General features: G+C 45.3%; 1 protein-coding gene across 4 annotated transcripts in view; it reads right to left on the bottom strand.

Moving 5' to 3' along the window:
* DCUN1D1 (defective in cullin neddylation 1 domain containing 1) overlaps positions 1-14,854 on the bottom strand; it is a 38,213-nt gene extending 23,359 nt beyond the window's left edge. Inside the window, exon 1 of one of the 4 annotated variants that reach the window (XM_032298491.1) lies at positions 14,655-14,854. In XM_032298491.1, the coding sequence (XP_032154382.1) occupies positions 14,655-14,657 (3 nt within the window). In that variant the 5' untranslated portion in view covers positions 14,658-14,854. Of the gene's footprint in view, positions 1-79; positions 1,301-2,266; positions 2,572-14,040; positions 14,063-14,654 lie in introns of those variants that run through there. The other 3 variants (XM_032298492.1, XM_032298490.1, XM_032298493.1) reach the window with 3 other exon arrangements.
* Between the last annotated feature and the right edge of the window lie 2,870 nt (positions 14,855-17,724).

The raw sequence follows: 17,724 nt of genomic DNA, 5'->3' as shown, positions 1-17,724 counted from the left end.
TAACTTTTAAAAAAATCTGAAACACAAAATTTGGTAGAGTTTTGGAAGAGTAACTAGGACAGAAGTGAAGGGAGCTAACCAGCCAGCGTTCCTCCTACAGTGGGTCCTGCGAGCGTCCATAAAGGCTGCAGAAGGAAGGGCCGCCTCTCCAAACCCCACCAAGCACCACGTTCTGAGATGGATGCCCGAGGAGACACAGGGAAAAGGTGAAATGATTTGACCGGTCAGCAAATGCCCCAGGGAACCAGGAGATTAACAGGTGTTTACTGCAGTCCTAACACCCACTCTAAAAGGATATGGGGCGGGAGGAGGGGGATCCTCCCCAACACCACCCGCCTTGTTTTCTTGCTCTTTTTACCAAATTGGAGAAAGCAATAAGATGAGTATTCGACGTTTCCCTAGCTGTATCCAGAAACCAAGAAAATTATTAACAAAATTTCCTCATATTTTCACTCAAATCAGAAGATGCATCCTTCCCACTGAAATCAATGTTTTCTTTTTCCCCTAAAGGGATCACCTCATTGCCTTCGCCAGAGCCCAGCAGAGGCCCTTGCTCTCTCGAAACAGCCCTGCTACCTCTTCTCAGACAGGGGAAGAGATGAAGAGATATTCGCCTCTTCTCACTTGCTGGACACTGTCAAGGATTCATTTCTCATCTGACCTAAACCCACAGCAAAATAAGGCAGGACACTGTCAGGATCAAGGACATGTTCTCCCTTCCCTCCCAAGCTGGCCTCCTAGCAACTGCAGCCTCACCACTGTGACTCTTCCTCCTCCCAAACTCCAATACCATCTCCCAGCAAAATACTTGGGTTTTTCCTGGGCTACTACCACAAATGAAGAGGGGAAACTTGAGCAGGGTACTCATGAATAGATACAATATTCTGTGGTTTAGGCAACACATTTGAGAACCCCAGATTCTCCCATCTAGCCCAAACAGATCATAAACATCAATTTCCAGATTAGACAGATCAGGGAACCTTAACCTTCCGGCATTTGTTCAGAAAAATCACTCAGGTTGTTATTAGTAGAAATGAGACAAAAACAAAGAGGTCTCATGAATCTGAGTAATCTTTCCATAAATCACACTGCTTGCTGTACATATTTACCAAGTTTTTGAGATTTACAACATATTTACACCGATCACAGTAAAAACAAGACTATGCAAATCAAGTATGAAAACTAACCCTATTACTTGCAATATGAAAAATGTCTATGCTCTAGAGTCTGCCAGCCACACCCCTCTCTTTGTAAATATGTTACTGTTAAGATTATAAATTAAGGCCAGGTGCAGTGGCTCACTCCTGTAATCTCAGCACTTTGGGAGGTCGAGGCAGGCGGATCACAAGGTCAGGAGTTCAAGACCAGCCTGGTCAACATGGTGAAACCCCATCTCCACAAAAAAATACAAAAATTAGCTAGGCATAGTGGCACGCACCTGTAATCCCAGCTACTCAGGAGGCTGAGGCAGGAAGATCACTTGAACCCAGGAGGTGGAGGTTGCAGGGAGCTGAGACCGCACCACTGCACTCCAGCCCGGGCGACAGAGTAAGACTCGAGACTCCATCTCGACAACAACAAAAAAGGATTACAAATTAAAATCTCAACCTCCGTACTCCACTAAAATTGAGAAACTGAATTCATATAAATTCACGACTCTTCTGCTACTTCACTAATAACTCCACAACATCTGGATGTAGTCATATCCCATTATACAACACAACCCTCAAGTGTCCAGGTGTCCAGGATTCTTCCCTTTTGAAAACTATCTCCTCCTTGAGATTGACTGTTCAATGACAACGAATTCACAATGAAATCAAATGCCAAGGAAGGTCACTGTCCATTTGATTTTGCTTCAATGAAAGTTAACAAGGAACTGCTTTGATTCCAACTTTTGTTACTGAAAATTATTTTAAAACTTAGTATACCTTTCTTCCTTGAGCAACGGAGTGCACTCGCACGTTCCGTATTCCTCTGAGGAACAAGAAGTACCAAAGGATCACTGTGATCGCCACTGACCACTGTACAAAGATACAGGGAGTGCTGGAGATCGACCTGGAAGTACACCAACCACAGACCACATCCTGGGAATTACAGGGTTTTTTTAAATTTTAAAGACGGGGTCTTGCTATGCTGCCCAGTCTGGTCTTGAATGCCTGGGCCCAAGCAATCCTCTGCCTCGGTCTCCCAAAATCCTGGGACTACAGGAGTGAGCCACTGTACCCAGCCTGGAAATTACTTTTTAATTAAACCTGATGTAACTTACTGGCATAACTTTTCCCCCATTCTCCTAGAAGTTGGAGGTGGCGAAACAATCAGGTCTATCTGGGGTTTCATCACACAGCTTTAAATCCAGTGCTCAGTTCCCTGCAGGGTCAACTGCCTTTGTTGAAGGGAGGAAGGAAAAAAACAGCTCCAGTCACTTCTACAAGCCAAAAAGAGCTGTTCATTCTATTCATGACTTTCTATCAAAAAGCAAGATAACAGAAGACTGGGCAAACAAATGTAAAAAACTGTCTTACCTACAAAAATTAAAAACAAAATTATACAAAATGAATTCCATGTCATATCTTATTTGAAAACAGTTTACGTAATAAATAATACACGTAAATGTAAACCTTTTTTTTCTGAGACAGAGTCTCACTCTGTCACCCAGGCTGGAGTGCAATGGCGCAATCTCGGCTCACTGAAACCTCTGCCTCCCGGGCTCAAGTGATCCTCCTGCCTCAGCCTCCTAAGTAGCTGGGATTACAGGCATGTGCCACCATGCCCAGCTAATTTTTATATTTTTAGTAGAGACAGGGTTTTGCCATGTTGGTCAGGCTGGTCTAGACCTCCTGATCTCAGGTGATCCACCCGCCTGAGGTTGGATCCTTAAAAAGTAGTAAGTTTAAAAAGGCCTCCCAAAGTTCTGAGATTACAGACATGAGCCACTGTGCCCAGCCAAATGTAAACTGATTTAACTGGTTTGGTATAAATTTCCACCATTCTAGGGCAACATCAATATATCTGAAGAAACGGCGTGCACCTACCCATTTCCAACACCATAAAGGCCATTCAGTTACATGAAGCCAAGAACTGACAATATGGACTCCAGCTAAGCTAAGTGGACACTGACAATCTCATTCCTGTAAAGTCTGATAAACACCCTCCACTTCTTTTTTGTTTTTTGTTTTTGAGACAGAGTCTCACTCTGTCACCAGGTGGCAGGCTGGAGTGCAGTGACGCAATCTCAGCTCACTGCAACCTCCGCCTCCCGAGTTCAAGCAATTCTCCTGCCTCAGCCTCCTGAGTAGCTGGGACTACAGGTGCACACCACCACGCTCAGCTAATTTTTGTATTTTTAGTAGAGACGGGGTTTCACCATGTTGGCCAGGATGGTCTCAATCTCTTGACCTTGTGATCCACCCGCCTCAGACTCCCAAAGAGCTGGGATTACAGGCGTGAGCCACCGGCCTCCTCCACTTCTTATAATGCACTCTGACTACTTCTCTGCCAGCTCTCTGTCCCCAGAATACATTTTAACACTTGATTCCCTACTAAGGGGATTCCATTCTGTAGTCTCAAAGGCTATCCTAGAATACAGCTGGAGTATACCTGACCAATTTAGGGGAGCTGTAACACTCCCAGCCCCTTTTCCTAAGCCACACAGATGCACCAGGCAGTGTTCCGATTTTGACAGTGCGGCACCAAAAGTTTACATCTCTATCAACCTACAGAAGAGAAAAAGGTGACTAACCAGGAAGAATTATTTTATAGGGGATGAGAGGGTGGACAGAAAACTGAGGTGAAAGAAAAAGCAGATGGATTTTTTCTGTTTCTACTACAAACCCAGTGGGGAACTTCCCAAGAGCAAAGACATGTGACAGCTACAATGATTCAGCACTCAAATGTAATAGATGCCATTGACTTAAATACTTATTTAAAGGGAATAAACTAGCGTGATCATTAAATAAGATCAGGCAATACAATCTTCAGTATTCAAACGTTAAAACTACGGAGATAGCACCAAAGAAATGCAACAGTAGTAAAGATGTAAAATGCAAAAAACCAGAATATAGTTTGCTTTTTAATTCCAGCAAAAAAAAATGAGGGTGGGGGGGAGAAGAAACACTATCTCTTGTAACAGAAAGCTAATTACAGTTGTATCAAAGATTACCAAAGTCAGAAATACTGTCATAATCTGAACAGTAAAATGAACTTATTTGCTCATCTTTCCAAAATATAACATGCCAAGTTATCAATACATATTGTTTTATTCTTAAATCTAGCATATTTGCATTTTTTTTACTCAGGAAATTCAAGAATTAGAGTCAGCCAGGTGCAGTAACTCACACCTATAATCCAGCACTTTGGGAGGCCAAGGCAGTAGGACTGTCTGAGGCCAGGAGTTCAAGACCCAGCCTGGCCTGGGCAACACAATGAGACCCTGTCTCTACTAAAAAAAAAAAAAAAAAAAAATTAATTAGCTGGGTGCTGTAGTGCATGCCTATAGTCCTAGTAGTTGTGAGGCTGAGGTGGGAGGATGAGGATCCCCAGAGCCCAAGAGTTCAAAGCTGCAGCGCGCTATGACAGCATCACTGCACTACAGCTTGGGTGGCAGAGTGAAATCTCACCTCAAAAAAAAAAAAGAGAAAGAAATTTAAGAATCACATTTAAAATAATAGTTTATCCGAAGAAAAAGTAATGAGTTTTAAAAGTCTTCCTATTAAAAGTTACTTCCCCAAGGAAAAACAATAAACATGGAAAATGACTTTCTAGTCAACTAAGTTCTAACCATTTCAAAATAGAAATAATTTTAATAAGTGATTTTTTTTTTCTTTGAGACAGAGTCTCACTCTGTTGCCAGGTGCCAGGCTGCAGTGGCATGATCTCGGCTCACTGCAACCTCTACCTCCTGGGTTCAAGCAATTCTCCTGTCTCAGCCTCCCAAGTAGCTGGGACTACAGGTGGGCACCACCACGCCCAGCTAATTTTTGTATTTTTAGTAGAGACAGAGTTTCAGGATGGTCTCCATCTCTTGACCTCGTGATCCGCCTGCCTTGGCCTCCCAAAGTGCTGGGATTACAGGCGTGAGCCACGGCGCTCAGCCATAAGTGATATTTTTAAAAGCTAAAAATTAAGATCCATTTTATTTCTATTAATTTGAATTTTTACCTTCCCATCCTTAAGTTTATATTTCAGTCTGAACTCCAGAAACAGACACTTAGGCCTTTATATTTTTAAAGGAATTGATTTTCTAACTCAATTCTAGTTATCTCAGGATTTGATGAATATGGCTCACAAAAGTCAATGCTTTCCAGACTGAAGCACTTTTATGATGACCCATAATTCTCACTAAAAGCTCCGTAAGTTGTTATGTAATTATCATATTGACAGTTTTACTTCATCTGAAATTTAGAAGAGCTAGTTTTAACTTTACAAGATCATACTTTCCATATATAATACATGGTATTCAGCAGATAAAGCAAAACGTTACCAATATCCAAAACCACTAACTTACAAAAAGCCTTCCAACAGAGACTAGAGGTCTGAAGTCAAAAGTGCAGGAAAAACCAATTCAACTAATGAGCCTACCCACAACTCCTCCAGCAGACTTTCACCTAGAAACAGTTCTACTGCAGCGAAGTCAGAAAAGGAATCTAAGCAGGAGTACAGGTATTGATCGACCTACAACCTATGCAACTTACGACCATTCGACTTTACGACCACAATCGCTAGCCATGACTGCTCCGCGTCTGGCAGCGCAAACGTTGCCCAGCTGGGCATACGACAGTGCGGACCAGCTTCCGGCAGCACTACCATCTCCGCGTGCATATAGCCTACTCAACTTACAACCAAATCGTGTTACGACCGGTGTGTCGGAACCAATCATGGTCGTAAGTCGAGCACTAGCTGTAGCTCTCTCCTTTTCCTTCTACCTGCACAGAGAGGCAATATAATATGATTAGTTACTGAAGAGTACAGACTTTCAAACCAGACTGTCAGGAGTTTAACTCCACCTGTACCACTTAACTGCTGTATGACTTTGGGGAAATTAGTTTTTCTGTGCTTCAACTTCTTCATCTATAAACAGAGTGCTGATGTTACATTAATCAATTCAGGTTAAACTCTCAGAACCACAACTAGCACGTGGTAAGGACTCCTCAGAAGTCCATAAACGAAGAAAGACAGACAGGTGTGGTGGCTCACACTTGTAATCCCAGCACTTTGGGAGGCCAGGGCAAGAGGACTGCTTGAGCTCAGGAGTTCAAGACCAGCCTGGGTAGCATAGCAAGACCTCGTCTGTATTAAAATTAACAACAACAAAAAAGGGGCCAGGCATGGTGGTGCATTCCTGTAGTGCCAGCTACTTGGGAGGATCACTTGAGCCCAGGACAGAGAGGCTGCAGTGAGCTATGACAGCGCCACTGCACTCCAGCCTGGACAAGACAAGGCATGTGACCCTGTCCAAAAATAAATAAATAACTCTAGAAAAAAATTTTAATAGTATACAATAAACTATACTAAAACTAGCAGCTAACATCTGAGCTCCTACTATGTGCCAGGCACTGTGCTAGATGCAAGACGATTCTATTTTACCCATGAGGAATCAAACTTCAAGCATCATGTATCTACTTATCCAACAAGAAGCAGAGCCAGGAATAAACCCTGGTGCCTGGTTTCACGGCATGCAGTCTTGCCATTTATTATATACTGTCCTCAAGTGAAAGAAAAACAAAAAGGGTAAAAGTGCAGCTACTGAAGTTGAAGGGAGGAAAACTGTGAGCAGTATTTCTTCACCTATTTTAATGGAAAAGTTTAGTCAAATGTGAACAATGTGCATGCCAACTAAAAATTCCCCATTAAGCCTTCCCTCACAACCTAACTAAAAAGATAATTTGAGGATGGAACTTCTATTTGGGGTGTGTTTTTTTTGGTTGGGGGTACGGGGGAGAAAGGGGATAAGCCATGTTCAAGACAAGCAATACAACAGGAAGAAAAATGTGTTTATGGTCTTGCCACAGACTATTTTAAAAACAGATGGCTATAATCTATAGCTTTAAATGTACAGGGCACTCTAAGTCCGGGTTTCCTTTGCCAAAGAGAAGGCTTGAAACCCAGATAAAGTACAAATACTTATACAGGTTATGGCCAGAAAACATGGAAATGTGTACCATTTTAAATAGTAAGCAAAACAAAACCCTCACAGTACTCTTGTAATCTGCAATTTAAAATAATTACATGTGGATGACAATTACTTATTCATTCGTTCTTAAATTTCCTGCACTTTGAATAACTCTTGAAATTAACCCCTCTTTAAGAGGTGCTGAAGTTGAGCAAGATGGCTCACACCTATAATCCCGGCACTTTGGGAGGTGAAGGTGCAAGGATTGCTTGAGCCTAGAGTTCAAGACGAGCCTGGGCAACAAAGCAAGACCTGGTGGTGCATACCTGTAGTTCCAGCTACTCAGGAGATTGAGGTAGGAGGGTCACTTGAGCCCAGAAGTTTGAGGTTGCAGTGAGCCATGATGGCATCACCAATTCTAGCCTTAACAACATGGCAACACCCAGTCTCAAAAAAAAAAAAAGGGGCTGGGCACAGTGGCTCACGCCTGTAGTCCCAACACTTGGGGAGGCCGAAGCGGGTGGATCACCTGAGGTTGGGAGTTCAAGACCAGCCTGACCAACATAGACAAACCCCATTTCTACTAAAACTACAAAATTAGCCAGGTATGGTGCCATATGCCTGTAATGCCAGCTACTCAGGAGGCTGAGGCAGGAGAATCGCTTGAACCCAGGAGGTGGAGGCTGTGGTAAGCAGAGATCGCGCCATTATCGTGCCATTGCACTCCAGCCTGGGCAACAAGAGCAAAACTCCGTTTCATAAAAAAGAGGCTCTGTATTACATTAGTCCCCTCTTATCCACATGGGGGCGGGAGGAACATCTCAAGATCTTCAGTGGATGCCTGAAAACGTAGATAGTATAGAAGCGTATATATACACTATGTTTTTTTGACCTGATAACTCAGATGGCTAAGCGGCCAGCAGCGGGCAGTAAATGCAGCGTGAGTAAGACGGACAAAGGGACGACCAACGGCTGCGACAGTAAGACGGCATCATGCTACTGAGAGCAGCACACCAGGTAAAACCTAGGAATTATTTCTGGAATTTGTCATTAATATTTTCAGATTGCCAGTTGATCACAGGTAACTAAAATCAAGGAAAGCGAAAGCACAGACAAGAGGGTAGTGCTGTACTACCAAGTCCAACAGGAGTGACATACATGCTACGTAATTACTGTGCACAATGATGTAGTACGGAAATTCAGAAGTATATCTGTAAGATTCAAATGGATTTTGTCAACTTTTGTACACTTCACAGGTTTTTAAAAAGTAGGCAACTAATGAAAACTTAAAAGATTTTCTTGCCACTCCTCAGAATTACCAGTCAAAATATGCCTACCACTGTAAATTGGAATAAATGTCTTCATGTTGGTTTATGGATTGACTTTTTTTTTTTTTTTTTTTTTTTTTTTGAGACAGAGTCTCACTCTGTCGCCCAGACTGGAGCGCAGTGGCCCAATCTCGGCTCACTGCAACCTCCACCTCCCAGGCTCAAGCAATTCTCCTGCCTCAGCCTCCAGAGTAGCTGGGATTCCAGGCACCCACCACCACACCTGGCTAATTTTTGTACTTTTAGTAGAGACGGGGTTTCTCTATGATGGCCAGGTTCGTCTGGAACTCCAGACCTCAAATGATTCGCCCGCCTCAGCCTCCCAAGTGTAACGATTACAGGCATGAGCCACCACATCCCACCTTGACTATTAAAAATAGTTATTTTAGGCCGGGTGCAGTGGCTCATGCCTGTAAACCCAGCACTCTGGGAGGCTGGGGGTGGGGAGGCAGATCACCTGAGGTTGGGAGTTCGAGACCAACCTGACCAACATGGAAAAACCCCCCTCTCTACTAAAAATACAAAAATTAGACAGGCGTGGTGGCACATATCTGTAATCCCAGCTACTCAGGAGGCTGGGGCAGGAGAATTATCCAAACCCAGGAGGCAGAGGTTGCAGTGAGCCGACATTGTGCCACTGCACTCCAGCCTCGGCGAAACAGAGTGAGACCCTGTCTAAAAAAAGAAAAAAGTTATTTTCACTAATTTCTGATTATCTATGATAAATAATAACCACCTTAAAATATTTGCATTAGCCATATCTCATTTGATTCTCTCAAACTTATTGTTTGAACTTCTAACAAGAAATCAAAGTAGCTAATTTAAATTTGCTTTCCTCTCTCCATTAACATTGTTTTCTAAAGTAATCTCAAATTAACAAAAGATTACTGAGGCAAAAAAAAAACCCCACAAAATTAAAAATTAAATGGGATTTTAAAAATTCCATAGTTAAGTTATAACACAGTATATTTGTTTCATAGAGAAATAAAATCTTCTAATGTTTGATACTTTCTGAAATCTTAAATCAGGAAGTATTAGAATCCTCTGAATAAGCACTCTAAATGTTTATTAAAATGAACATACCCTACTCTAATAAGGGAACGGCCTGTGTACTTCAACTCATCTCTGTGTTGAGTGATTCAAACGAATAATAGACTTTAACAAAAAAACCACTACATCTCTTAAAACTCTACAATGCAGACAAGCAGCCTAATCACTCTCAGTGACTAGGTACTAATTATATAAAACAAATTCAACAAAGTGATAAAAGACTATTTTAGTGACTTTTTTTTCCTTTTGTTTTGCTTTTTCTTGTGGGGGTGGGTACACACCTAAAGTGGCTACATAAATTAGTCAAGAGCTTGTTTCTGTCCACAAAGCAACTGAATCCTATTTGGAACTATTTCTCTTCATCAAATGTCATGGCAAACACTACCATAACTTGAACAACATAATACTGAAATTTAAAAGGAGTATTCTCCCAGATTTTCCTTATGCTTTGACCCAATCTGTAAGAGCATAATCAAAGCAGCCACTTGACTCAAATGACCCGTTCTTTTAAAACTTTTTAAAAAAGATTAACACAGATTGTACTTCCAACTTTCTCACTATATGCACTAAAAGTTTTAATTTTTCAATTACTTAATGTTTACAATAGATCATTTGATTTGATATGGAAATAACTAAATCACTATTATTCTGCATGACAAGGAAGAAACCAGAGTAAGTAAAACCAAACAAAGATTCCACATCTACCCTGAAGGAATGCTTGCTGGCTTTAAAAAAAAAAAGAAAGAAAGAAAAAGAAAAGAAAAGAAAAGAAAAGTGGGAGTGGGTGAGGGTCAGGGGGAGACAAAGTGTGGAACCAGAGACCAGGGTTCTAAGCCCTGCTCTGCCACATACCAGCATCAAATAATTTAGAAGCGCTAAGCCTTCATTCCCAAATATGCTAAAAACAAACACAAAAAAAAGGTAGTAATAATGCCTATTCAGAAGTGAGAGTGGAGATTAAATGACAGTTGTAAATTGTCTGACTGGCAGAGCAGATCTTCTCAATAAATGTTAATTTCCTTTCTTTGTCCCCAAAGGCCCAGTTTTCTGCATGTATCACTGAACTACATACAAACCACTAGAACGTGTTCAACAATCTAGCAAACAGGTTTTGTTGTTTTTATGAGCCCTAATGTGGCTAGGTATATTTGACGATCCATTAGCTTTTACTGAACATTAGACAGTCATTTTAAACAGAATTCAAAACTCTGTACACAGAAGTTGCATGGTAAAGAAAACTGTAATAAGGGTCTTTTTTAAAAAATTGCTTTTAAAAGTAAATTATCTGTAATATACTGTCATAGGACACTATGGAACAAAAGAAACAAGGCATCTCATACCACTCAAAATCCTTCAACGGTTTTCCATTTTTCGGGGGCAAAAACCCAATATCTTTACAATGCCCACCCATGCCTACCCCACTCCTTGCCATGAAGACTTCATGTGCTCCAGTGGCCCCCTGTATATGCACGTGTACACACACACACTGCTCCAGCCACACTGGTCTCACTGTTCCTCCAGATTTCTCTCTATCATATTTCTGCACTGCTTACTCCCTCATCTCTCAGTTGGTTCAAAATGATCGGTGGTAGTATTTAGCAACCCTACTTCCACCAAAGCCCTAGCACCCCCAATCCCCCTCCCCAACACTGCTTTCTCCCATAGCACTTAACACCTTCTAACATAGTAAAGGAGAAAATTATATACTATCTTTATTATTTATGTCTCCCTACTAAAAGGTAACCCTCACCAGAGTGAGGATTTTTGTCTCTTCTGAGATATAAACATCCCTTCAGTGCCCAATACTGTGTCTGGCACATAGCAGACGTATAACAATCATTGAGAAGTACTGATATGCTCCTTTAATGGTAGATATGCAGAGAACATGCCACACGTTATGAAAAGACAACCTCCAACGGACCTACATCCATTTGAATTTACAAATTCTAGTATTTGTTGACAACCTAATCTTAAATTTTAAAGTTCATATATTTTAAAGCCACTAAAAACATAGGCATTAACATCATTAATCACCCCTTAATATGAATTTTGTTACTTAACATATTCATTAATAACAAGAGGTTTCCTCTGGCTTAGGCGGCTGATATGATTTAATTTCAAATGCAATTTTCTGGATTTCATATGAGTTAACAGATTCATATGTACCACAAATACTGGTGTTTCATGGTAGACCAGAAGAAAATAGTTTCATTTCTACAACCAACAAGCTTGCAGACTTGAACTCAAAAATCTCCTTGATCTCCAATTTATTCTTATGCAAAAATGGGGAGGAGTAAATTAGATGATCTCTGAGTCTATTTCAGGTCTAAAAATTCTATGATATTATGAGTCTAGAAAATCGTTAGGGTCATAAAATGTCTATGCTGGATGAAACTTTAGAAATCATCAAATCCAGTCCTGTCATCTTATAAATAAAACAATCCAAACGTTTTGAACACTTCTAAAAAATATCTTCCAGACCAGGCACAGTGGCTCACATCTGCAATCCTAGCAGTTTGGAAGGCTGAGGCAGGTGGATCACCTGAGGTCAGATGTTCAAGGCCACCCTAGTCAAATCACCACGGTGAAATCTTGTCACTACTAAAAATACAGAAATTAACTGGATATGTTGGTGGGTGCCTGTAATCACAGCTACTCAGAAGGCTGAGGCTGGAGAATCGCTTGAACCCAGGAGGCGGAGGTTTCAGTGAGCCGAGATCACGCCATTACACTCCAGCCTGGGCGACAGAGCAAAAGCTCTGTTTCAAACACACACACACACACACGTTCCAACGTAACAGAATATTATCTAGTTCTGGAGTCATTTTTAGTCTGGGGGTGGAGGGAGGAGGTTAACAGAACAACTTTTTCACTTATACAAAATATTTCAAATATCCCATCATTTAAGTTTGCTCTAGAACTGACAATAACATGTGCTATGAAAATGGACTGCAGCTACGGACACCAAAAAATTCACAGCCCCAAAACTGTATAAAGCAACAATTATATGTAAGATAAGTTTATAACCAAACAACTTCTTAACTATACAATTCTTACTGCCTAACTTCTATCAGGACCCATGCTGAGCTGCCGCCTCCTTTTCTGAGAGACAAGGGTGGAGTGGAGCAGAGGCAGGGCTCACAGCCGCCGCAACCTCCCCGCTCAAGCGATCTCCCACCTCAGCTTCTGGAGTCGCTGCAACCACACTAGTTAGCTTAACACTGGTATGCTTTTTTTTTCTCGAGTTGGGGGTCTCACTATATTGCCCTGGCTGGTCTCAAACTCCTGGGCTCTCAAGCAACCCTCCTGCTTCGGTGACCCAAAGTGCTGGGATTTCAAGTGCGAGCCACCATGCTCAGCCCCCATTGTGGGTTTCTAAACTAACCAGAGAATATGACGACAACTCTCATGACATAAACGGAGTTCAGTCACAGGATGTGTTTTAAATTAGTATCTTGTCACCACTGGTAGAATTACATGACTTATGGCTAAGTTTCAAAACGGGCTAATTTTAATATTAACCAAAAGGATAGAGGCTTACAAGCTGAACTCTCCTAGGGACCACTTGAATCCTGAACACCTGAACAGGTGATGAGCATTTCCGGGACCCGGGATTCTAGGGGATGATGTGGGCCTGGAGCTCATCCTGAAGAGCACATATTTCATGATCTGGCTGAGTGTTTCCCAGGAAATTAATGTCATTACTTCGAGCTGACTATACTCATCTCAATGCTTAGAGTCTGGAAACTTCAGGAGTAATGCCTATGACCATCTAAATACTTAAGATACTAGAAACTGTTTAGACTGCCTGGTGGATCTTTGAGCACTGTAATACTAATCCATACATTAACCTGCACTTTACAGGAAAGTTTTCTTACAAATTCAAACCGTCAGTTCCTACACAACTTGTCACAGAACATCAATGTTGAGTATGTGGCAGAGTAAACCACATATGCATACATGACACCAAAATACTGCCAAGCTGAAGGCTGGGAGTAGAAGTGTCATTCAGCAAAAATAACACCAACTAAAAACAAAGACACTAGAACATTCCCTTAACACAGGCACGCACACACACCCTCCTGAAAGAGGCCTTTATGTTCCCCACGAGCAAAAGGACAATATCATTTTTACTATTCATACAGTAACCTGCATGGAATTCCACTCACGCTCCGGCTGTACAAGGGCAAACGGCGCTTCTGAAACGGGAAGAGCGTCCAACAGAGTCAGGTACTTAATTACCAAAGTAAACAACTCGACCACAAGGGTCTGCAAACCTGGAGGACTTTTTTTCCCCCAAAGAAAAAAGGAGAGTAACTTGACAAACTGTTTTTTTTTTTTTTTTTTTTTTTTTTTTTTTCAAATCACAAATGGCCCTTAACTACTATAATAAAGCAATTACCCCTCCCACCCCCAAGCAAATAAACTAGGTGCTGGAAAGGTCGCCGGCGAGTCTGTGTTCCCTAATTTTCTGAACCGAGAACAGGTTGCACTTCCGCACCCCCTCCCCCAGCTCGGCGGTCTCCCACGTTTCAGGAGAGGGGTAAATATAACCTCCTCCAACCGGTCGGGGAAACTCTCCTTCTCCTCTTCAGAGCACGGGACGCCCGGGGAGGTGATGGAGAAAGGGACGGGCTGGCACCCCGCCCCAAGCACAACTGCCCGGGAGACTTGCGGGGTGTCGGGGCCGGGAGCGGCGGAGGCAGAGGCGCGCCGGCAAAGTCTTTCCTGCTCCCGGGCCGGGCGCAGAGCGAAGCCCCGGCTTCGGGGCGGGGGGAGGCGGCTCACCCGGAACCCCGGACCCCCGGCCCGGCCAGACACAATGGAGCCGGCGGACGGGCCGGGCCCGGGCCGTTTCCCCCACCCCTCCCCTCCCGCGCCCCAACGCCAACCCCCCGCGCCCGGGGGCCCCGGGGCCGCTCCCCGCGCCCCAAACTCCCCGGGGCTCCCGACTAGGCCCGGCGCCGCTCCGCCTCCTCGGCTCTCGCGTAGCGGCGGCGCCCGGGCGGGAAGGGGCGAGGGAGGAAGGGAGAGGCCGGCAGGGAGCCGCGCCCGGGAGCCGGACGGAGGCCGCGGGCCGGGGCTCGGGGGCGCCGCGGGCCGGGGGCGGCCGGGGGGTGCGCGGCGGCGGCGGGCGGTCCCGGGCGGCGGCGGCCGCGGAGCCTCACCATGTTGGTGTCCTCCAGGCCTCTCCCCTCCTCCTCTGGCTCCGCAGCGAATGGACGGCGGCGGCGGCGGCGGCTCCTCTCACGGGCTCGCCGGGCTCCCGCTCATGCGCAGTGCGGGGCGGCCCGGCGCGGCCCGAGGAGGCAGCCCCGGGCCCGGGAGGCGGAGGGCGCGGCGGCGGAGGGCGCGGGCAGGGCTTCCCCGGGCGCGGGGGTCCCCGCGCGGGGGCGGGGGCGGGGGCGGGCGGCGCGGCGGGGGCGGGGACGCGGGAGCTCGCGCGCCGCCATCGTCCCGCCGCGCCGGGCGGCCCCTGCTGGGGGCGCCGGGGACACCCCGCCTCCGCTTCCCCCGCGGTTCCTTCCGGACGGCGGCGGCCGGCGCTGCCGGGCTGCGAGCGGGGAGAGCGGGGAGGGCGGGCGGCGGGGCCGGGACGGGGCGGGCGGAGGAGCCGCGTCGGTCCCAGAACGCCCGTCAGCGCCGCGGAGCGCAGGCGGTGGGAGCCCCAGCCCCGCCGTCAGACCCGCACCGCTCCCTCGCGTGCGCCCAGCCCCGCGCGGCTCCGCTCCCTCGGCAGGCCCCGGCTCTCCCCGCGCCTGTGTCCGTGGGGTAGCGGAGCCGCGCTGCCTGCCCACTGCCGGCTCTCGGTGTCGTCGTCCCCCCAGTCCGGCCTCCCCACGGTCACTCTCGGGACGCAGCTACACAACGTTTCCTCGCTGAGGGTCGAGCCAGGCGGGGCGGACAGTCCAGGTGTGACGTGCCCTGGGCGCTAAGGCAGCTGAGGCTCAGGTGGACAGGTTCGTGCTGCAAGGACAAAAGACTCCCGTGGAGTGAGTGGCCCCTGCCCCTCCGAAATGTGGTATCCAATTGAAGAGATAAGACGCCTGCACACAAGAAAGAAAACAGCTAAGAAAGCAAACCCACTCCGAAAATCACACCTGGAACTGGACCAAGCGCTTACCCACGTTTCAGAACAAGAGCCACCTGAGTAGACCCGCTGGCACCAGCATCCCCAGCACAGGCATTGAACGACCAGATCAACCCAATAACTAACGCGGATCACGAAGTCAGGAGTTCCAGACCAGCCTGGCCATCATAGTGAAACCCTGTCTCTACTAAAAATACAAAAAAAGAAAAAAAAAAGTCAGGCGTGGTGGTGGGAGCCTGTAATCCCAGCTACTTGGGAGGCTGAGGCAGGAGAATGGCTTGAACCAGGGAGGCGGAGGTTGCAATGAGTCGAGATTACGCCATTGCACTCCAGCCTGGGTGACAGAGCAAGGCTCCGTCTCAAAAAAAAAAAAAAAAAAAGAAAAAAAAGAAAAAAAAAAAAAAAAAGCACACACAACTTCCTTGGTAACTCTTATAAGCCTCCTAACTTCCTGGAGCTAGCCATGTACTCCCCCAGCGCTGTACCAAGGCAGGTTTCTGGCCACCACAAACCATTCATCCATTCTTTCCTCCAGTATTTAATGGGTGCATGTGAATGTGCCAGGCTCCTTGCTGGGCTCTGGGAAATAGTCCTGCAAGGACAAGCCAGATCTGCCCCATGCAGCAAGCCTGAAACTGGACTGCATCCATGGATGGTCTCCAGGAATTCATCCTATATTTTTACCTAAAGTGTGAACACCTAGGGTGTTCATGAAGAGGATTCACTGTATGTCTTGCTCCACTCTATTCTACTTCATTGAAATAATCGTTTGTGGGTTTTCCTAAGCTCTACCAAGGAACAGGCCTTAGTTACTCTAATTGACCTCTCGCCTGCATTTGAACACTTCCTCCTTGAATTTCCTGTTCATTTCCATTGCCCCACCTTCTCCTGCATCTCGTCTGCGCTGTGACCACTCTTCTTTGCTGCCTGTACTCTCTGGGGCTTTCCAGAACCATTCCTGAACCTCCTTCTGTGTCACCTGTGTCACGTTGTCACTCACATTCCCACGATGTCAACTACTGCCGGTATCCCGAGGAAACCCAAATCTTGACTTCCAGTCCCCAAGTGGCAGGCCTGAACGCTCATTCAGCTCATCCCACAGGTCCATCAAGCTCAACAAATCTGAAACCTTATCCGCAAGCCCACTTGGCTTACCATCAAATCATCCACCACTCTTCCTGCTTCATCCCCTGAATCCACATCTCATCTATTTTCCCTCCTAAACGACTTTTAAATCTGCACCTTACCTTCTATTTCTTAGCCAATTCTTTATCATCTCATCTCATCTTATCAGTAACTTCTGACCAAATCTTCCAGCCTCTACTCCTTCTCCACTGCTCCATAGTGTCTTTCAATAATGCAAATTTGAATTTGTCCTTGAAATTCTCCAAGGGCTGCATAAGCATGAGCCTCTTTGGCATGGCATTTAAGTTCTCTCATCTATCCACTCCCATTGCCATTTCCCACCACCCTCCACACAAATGCACCTCATATTTCTGTTTTCACAGACCAAGACCGCCATGCTCCTGCATGTTTCCTTGATTTCTCTGATTCTCCTATCCCTGGCCTCCTAGCTAATACTGACTGCAGGCTTTCCATGTGTCTGATACATGGAAAGCCCGTAACACGTACGAATTTATGTAATCCTCACTTCGACCCATACTAACTCATATAATCCTCACGTCTACCCTCTGAGTATGCCCAGTTATTACACCCATCCTACAAAGGGCAAAACTGAAGCACAGAGAGATTAAATAATATGCCTAAGATTCTTTAGCCAGCAAGTAGTAGAGTTGGGATTTGAAACCAGATAGTCGGGCTACAGTCTTTGAGTAACACATATTTCCCACCAAGATCTGAGTACTCAACTCAAAGACCATCTTCTCTATGATTGTCCCCACCCTGATCCCTGGATTCCAGCAGTTAGGCAACTTTCTCTCCCTGCATTACTCTGACACCTTCTATATACTTCTCTTACGCTTATGATGTCATACGATAAACATTTGCCTACATGACCATCTCCCCTGCCAGACTGCACTGCTTAAGGTCAGAGACCTGGTTGCACACATCTTTGAGTTTTCAGTGTCAAAGTGAGTGCCTGACATATATGTGCTACATGGAGTGGGATAAATAATGAAAAGAGGAAA

The sequence above is a fragment of the Sapajus apella genome, unplaced genomic scaffold (assembly GCF_009761245.1).
Source record: "Sapajus apella isolate SASKATOON/1434 unplaced genomic scaffold, GSC_monkey_1.0 scaffold38, whole genome shotgun sequence".
Taxonomy (NCBI): Eukaryota; Metazoa; Chordata; class Mammalia; order Primates; family Cebidae; genus Sapajus; species Sapajus apella.
This window is presented reverse-complemented; position numbering and strand designations above follow the sequence as displayed.